Source organism: Stegastes partitus, unplaced genomic scaffold (genome assembly GCF_000690725.1).
Source record: "Stegastes partitus isolate 25-593 unplaced genomic scaffold, Stegastes_partitus-1.0.2 Scaffold721, whole genome shotgun sequence".
In the NCBI taxonomy this organism is placed as follows: domain Eukaryota; kingdom Metazoa; phylum Chordata; class Actinopteri; family Pomacentridae; genus Stegastes; species Stegastes partitus.
Genome location: NW_007578452.1, coordinates 26,121 through 32,389, shown reverse-complemented (window position 1 = coordinate 32,389; position 6,269 = coordinate 26,121). Strand labels below are relative to the sequence as shown.

The following is a 6,269-nucleotide window of genomic DNA, read 5'->3' as shown; positions in this document are numbered from 1 at the left end:
CTCAATCCAACAAAAACAACACAATAGGAGCATTTAACTGAAAAATAAAAAATAAAAAACATATAGAAATTCTCCTACTTACTGGTGCAACAGAGCACCTGCTGACTTGGTCTTGGTCAAAGCCATGCTTGTTCACCAAAGCTTTAGCTTCACCTGTCATGTCAAAACCTTGGATGGCAGCTCTGGAGACAGAAACAAGCAGAAATAGAGACATGAACCTCTGCAGCAAAGTTTGTTTTATGCTCTCTTTCTGAGCAGATGTCAGAAGTTCAGTCTGGCTCTTCAGATTTGGGATGGGGTATGCAAGATACTTCATAAAGTTACTCCTGACAGCTGTCGAAACAGCAGCAACAGGCCAAATAAAATGTGGTATGAAGGAGACTGGAAATTGGAAAGTGACAGAGATTTCTTTTTGGTCACAGTTATGAGTGCGAAATGACTGAGTAAGAGGCAATCTCACCGCTGATTCGACAGCAGCGGTCGTACTTCAATCTCATGGTCTTCAGCATCGTGATCACCAACAGCCCATCCACTGTCCATTTTCCTGATTATGGAGAGGTATTCACAGTCATTATCAGTTATCAGGCGGGCACAGAAAAACCTCAGGGTGAGCGCTTCAGGTCATTTCACTGGGAGATCATGCTGGAGTGCTGCATGTCCATGCATGATTGTTGAACATGCTGTCTAGTTGTATTTTATTCTCTGCTTTTCTGCTATATTCTTTTACGCTGTATTTTTCTTTTTTTTTTCTGTTTATAATTTCATTCAATTTAGGGGTTTATGTTAGGGCATGGTGACATGCTGAGTGACTGCTGCTTTTTCTTATTGTTACAGCAAATTGATAGTTTGTGTTGTCTTTGATCATATTTTTCCATCATAGATTATTTCCCCCCTTTTTAAGAAAAAAAACAGTTGCTTATAGTACAATCTGTGGGTTGCTGTAAAATAATTACATTTCAAACATTTAATAATAAATATTTTATACTACACTTCTGATAATAAGTGGTTGTACTGTTGGAGGCAAATGGAGCAAACACATAATCATCTTCAACAGGACACACTTCACCTCACACACTGTTTTTAGGAGCCATCATCTATGTAATGTACAATAGAAAAATGTAAAAAAAAAATCTTTTTAGCTCTATTGAAGTCATGAAAGTACAATTATCTAAATTGCTCAATCTCCAGAAATACCTGATATTGTCTTTCTTTTTATTGCTATTCTCTCCTCCTGGATCGTCCCTCGTGTTCCTGAAACATATGTATACAGTGTCTGTTAGATAATAGTGTTGACTGAAAAGAAATTGATAATAAACGCTTACAGCCTTTCCAATACCAAACATTTACTTGTTCATGGCTCTTTGATGAGATTCTCTGTTGACATTAGGGGAGCTTATGTCTCCGCTGCAAAACAAATACTAGATAAGAATGGCACAGATTCTTCTGAGAAATCTCATTCACTACTTGCCCTGTTAAAGGGGCACTCAGCCTAAATCTTCAAAGCTAAGTAGACTTCAGGCAGAAGAAAAAGTAACTAATTGTTATTCTCACTTTTTAGTGGGCTGGATTGTCTCGTTCCTGAAGTTGTGGTCCAGACTAAGAGATTGAGGAGTCTTGCCATCAACCTTCGAATCAATACTATGGAGACAAAGGTAGCTTTTAGTAGATTAGAGTCTAGACTTTCTATTGCTATTAAAACACAGACACACACACACATATGCACGCACACGTTGTCAGTCCTGACAAACAAGCTAATAAAGGGTCAGAGTGGATAAAAATGTTTTATTGTTAAAGTGGAAATCTAACCTGTGAACATGCACACTATGAAGTGCGTTTTCTTGCTCCGTTTCATTTTCACCACTTCCATGTGGATCTCCATCACGGGGGTTTACAGTGCTGTAATGACAAAGAAAATATGTTTTAAAAAGTGCGTTATAGATTCACAGGATGGATTAAAGTTCACTGATCTCTGCTGAAAGTAGTGTCTGAATGTTAGCTCACCCAATATCACCGTTCTCTTGAGTGTCTTCATCAACAGCTGTATCTTCCTCAGTTTCCTCATGTCTTAAGAGGACATAGGAACAAATTTACTGTCAGCAATACCAACAAGTACCAAGAACAAACTTAGAATGTAGAATGAAGGAGGATATTTATTGTCAGAGACTGAAGAACATATTTGAAAGTTTCTAACTGTATTTCCCTGTACTGTAATTCTCCAACAGATTTAATTTTCTATTCACCAGCTTTTCCTCTTGTATAAACTTAGTGGTCATCTGCATGACTCATTAATGTGGATACACACTGAGCAACCCGTAACTTAATGACAGAAGTGTATATATGCGTGCTCAGATGAACAGGCCCAGCTGAAACATACAGCACATTAAAAGTAAGACTGACCTAGTTTCTTCGCTCTCTTTACTCTGTTGGTGGAAAGTCCCCTTTCTGAGACGATAGCAAGTCAGTAGGTACTGAGAAAAACCAGAAGCTGCGGCTGCACCATGCTGCGTCCTAACAGACAGAAGAAACAATCAGTAAACACATGATGTCTGAATCCAAGCAACACACTGTTAGAGTCAATGTGTGACAGACATTAACAGTTAATTGTTACTACAAACAACAGAACACACCTCAGTTCTTTTTTCCAAGACATGTAACACCAGCAAAGGATCCCAAAGCAGACGACAAACACGAGTATCACGCCTAATATTTTGACTGACAGAGAAAATGCAAACATGTCACCTTTAAATATTCATTTGCTTTATTTATAGACTAAGAATAGTGTGTGCCATTAAATATGTGACAGAATAAACTTTCACTCACAGATGAGGGCCAGTAGTTTTGATGAATCAATGGGAGGAGGATTCTTAGTTTCTGTTTAAGATGAAGAAGTGGGACACTTTCATATTATGTACACATAATATTTGTGTACGTACAGTTAAATTATACAACATATCCCACTGCCTTACCTGTAGTTTTAAAAACTTTGCAGGTCTCTGTTACTTTCTGTCCCTAAGAGGCAAAATGTGAGAGGGTACAGTAAATACTCCAGATTTACAACAAAACAGAACAATAAGACCTGAACTGATTCAATTCACCTAAGTACACAAAGGGAAACTCACATTAAGAATTATGCATTTAACTGTGAGGTCTTGGCAGCGTGTTGTGATGACCGAGTTGTTGTCAAATCTCGTCACTTCACTTGTGTAATTGAAGGTCCTTGAGCTCAGCACACCGAAGGCGGTTAGTGTCTGCAGGAAAATAACAAGAAGATGACATCATACTTTCACTTCCTTCCTTTTTTTTTTCGAAGTTGAAGGATCAACATGGCTTTTTCGTAATTTTTTTAAAATGCAAAGTAGGGCGCCACTACAAAAACAAATCAAAGTACCTCAAACAAAGCAAAATACCTCATTAGCAAAGATGTAAACCTCACTGTCCTTAGGACCACCATGTTTGAACAGAAATCCACCAGAAGTCTTAATGTCGTCGCAGGAAACATTCCTCTCAGGGCATTCTATAAAACAACCAAATCAAATGTCAAAAGAAATTTTTGGCTTACTACACAATCTCTTAATAGTAACAGAAACAGCATAACTGAAAGACGACTAGTAACAGTTACTGCTGCTACAAAAACAAAAAACATATCTTTAAAAAATATAGAACAGCTTGGGAGAAATACATACTCCCAGTGCTCCATCGCTTACCTAGTAGTTGTCCGGCGCAAAGTGGTGTAATTATGAAGGCTGTTACAAACGTTTTAAGGCTCATTTTGTCAACGATTCGAAGCCTAGCTGTAATGCTTGCGCTTCAGTGAAGAAATCAGGAAGTGTGAGTCAGGAAATGACGCAACATAGATAAAAAAAAAGGGAGTGAATGAAAGGGGGGGTTGGTCCAAGTTTATACTAGGGATGACTGGATCCCTTCACCTTTATACCTATGTTATCAGCTTTCTTTCTTTCCTAAGTTTTTTCTTGTGGTCAGGTTAAATCAGCAAACCTGTTACATAACAAACTGTCCTGCTGTTTGCTGTTTTGAATTTGTAGTTTTGCACACCAAACACAAGGGGAGGCCCTTGTCATGTGGGTCAGAGACACACTCGGAGCAGAGGGCTGTTGAAAGGAGACACAAAATCACCACAGGGATTGATTTTTATTGTCAACATCATCAAAATGAAGAGAAAACAACAGTTCATCTGTCTTTTATGCTGCAGCCCAGTATGAATTCTGTAATGCGGCATGTTGTTTCTACCATACAGATGGATGTGTTTAAATTTATCAAAACTTGTACTGCGTTTATCCCCATGTGATCTTTGCAGACAGTTTGTGGACAGAGGATGGCAGTCCTCCCAACATATTGTAACCATGAGAGAACAGAGGAACACTCAAAGAGGCCCCTGTCATTTCCCTTTCAGGCAAATATACACACTCACACAGTGCAAAGATAAAGCAGCAGCCGCCATGGTACAACACGCTTCATTTACACTGCATCTTCTCTGGTCCACCGAGAAAAAACAGTCCATAGTCTGTGTCACTCAATATGGGCCCCTTTCTATCTCTTCAACTCAGTCTACTTCCTTCATTTCTCTGTTCTTTCCTGCCTGTCCTTTGCCCTCTTCTGTCTCTGTTACATGGCAATGATCCACCAGCATAGTTGAGCAAAAATGCGCTTCCAAATAATACTATCAAGTTTCCACCTTAAACATAATTATCACACTGGCTTAAATGCGGGAGGAGATAAAGTGACATTGAAGACAATGAGATTTACTTATTAGCCAGTTTGGTGTGACTAACTAGTTTAACATTGCATCATCCGTGATCACTTCATCACCCTTCGGCTTGATCCTTAATGAATAAAGATGACAGCATCGCAACACACATGAATGAGAGAGTAAATGGACTTGGCTCAGCTCCCTTGGGGTAAGCTGTGTTGGAAGTGGACTTGTCCAATCATCTGATCCATTTTCCATAGATATCGAGTGACAGTGGGAGGCTTGGATATCCTGCCATCCCTCCCCATATCCACAGAGTCCCTGCATAAACAGAAAAGAACAGAGATGACGCAGGGCAGGCTGAAAACACACACAAAGCTAAGAACATGCATGTCCCATGGCTCCCAGTCCTACAAACATTGTGCAGCTAGGTCTGAAGTCTGAATGAGTTGATTCAAAACAGTCTAAACAGGACTTTTGGGGTAAATAATTGCAAATCTGCTGCTCTTGAACTGTCTCCCCATCTGTCTCAGCTCCTTTTTTGTTCAGAGCAGCGGTGAGAGATAAACAACTTTCTTCCCGTCTCACTGCCACTTGCTCAGTCCTTAGTTCTCTGTCCATGTGGAGGAGGGTTGTACAGTTTTGGCTTAGGATATTTTTTATTAACAATAGAAGGACAGTGGCGAACTCACCCCCATGCAGTTCATTATTATGAACCCAAGTTTGAAAAAAATAAAACTGTGGTGCACCATTTGGGGTGTGTGAGTTGTGGAGTCAAAGTAACATCCCAAGAATCCTGAGTAGGTCTGAAACAATAGTACTGGCTGCTCAGTACTCTGCTTGGCTTGAGTTTGCATAGCTCCACAACGGTTTCAAAATATACCCGGTAGAAAGTAGACCGCAACCAAAACAGAACATACAGGCCAGGAGTGACTCCTTTTAAGAAAACAGTATCGTGTTCACACCCTGACAGTGAGTATTTAGACTTTTTCTATAGATTACGCAAATTTTCCAGTTGTATTACCCAAACGTTGGGCAGCATCACAGACATTTACATGGCATTTACTATTTTCCCTAAAACCCAACTTTAGAAGTGATACAACTGTGCCGAGGGAAAGCATCGAGTCAGAAGGGGTGCTTTCAAGTAAAATGGTAATAAGCATAATCCCTCATTCTGAGTGCAAGACCAAAGGAGAGGAGAGTTTAGAGAACAGCAAATCGTGCTGGGACTGTTACAGACACTTTGGGCTGTCCAGTTGGCTCAGTATGAAGCCTGAAACCTCCACTGGCACAGGTTTGATATCACAAAGGGACATCTTGACACTGCCAGCACAGGAAGCACACCAATACCCAACACACACCGACATACTAACTTGCGTACAGAGAAATATGTACACGGTTATTAAATTCATCTGTGCACTCACGGAGCTGTAATGTGTCAGGGTGTTCTGTAATATATAAACATTCAGTCATGCTACGTGCTTACATCATGGCACTTACTAACCAAGTAATGAACAGCTTAAAAAAAAAGTAAAGTCTGAACAAATATTCTTCATGGGCG

The 6,269-nt window shown here is 39.8% G+C and overlaps 1 protein-coding gene across 1 annotated transcript; it reads right to left on the bottom strand.

Annotated features, from left to right (window-relative positions):
• Position 1: 1 nt before the first annotated feature.
• Positions 2-3,826, bottom strand: LOC103364149 (uncharacterized). Its single transcript, XM_008291175.1, has 14 exons — positions 3,705-3,826; positions 3,408-3,514; positions 3,120-3,248; positions 2,967-3,009; positions 2,821-2,871; positions 2,628-2,712; positions 2,398-2,508; positions 2,002-2,064; positions 1,807-1,896; positions 1,552-1,638; positions 1,348-1,404; positions 1,195-1,251; positions 461-544; positions 2-182 (listed from the first exon to the last, which is right to left on the bottom strand). The coding sequence occupies exons 1-14, from the start codon at positions 3,766-3,768 to the stop codon at positions 2-4; spliced, it is 1,209 nt and encodes a 402-aa protein (XP_008289397.1). The 5' UTR covers positions 3,769-3,826.
• Positions 3,827-6,269: the final 2,443 nt, after the last annotated feature.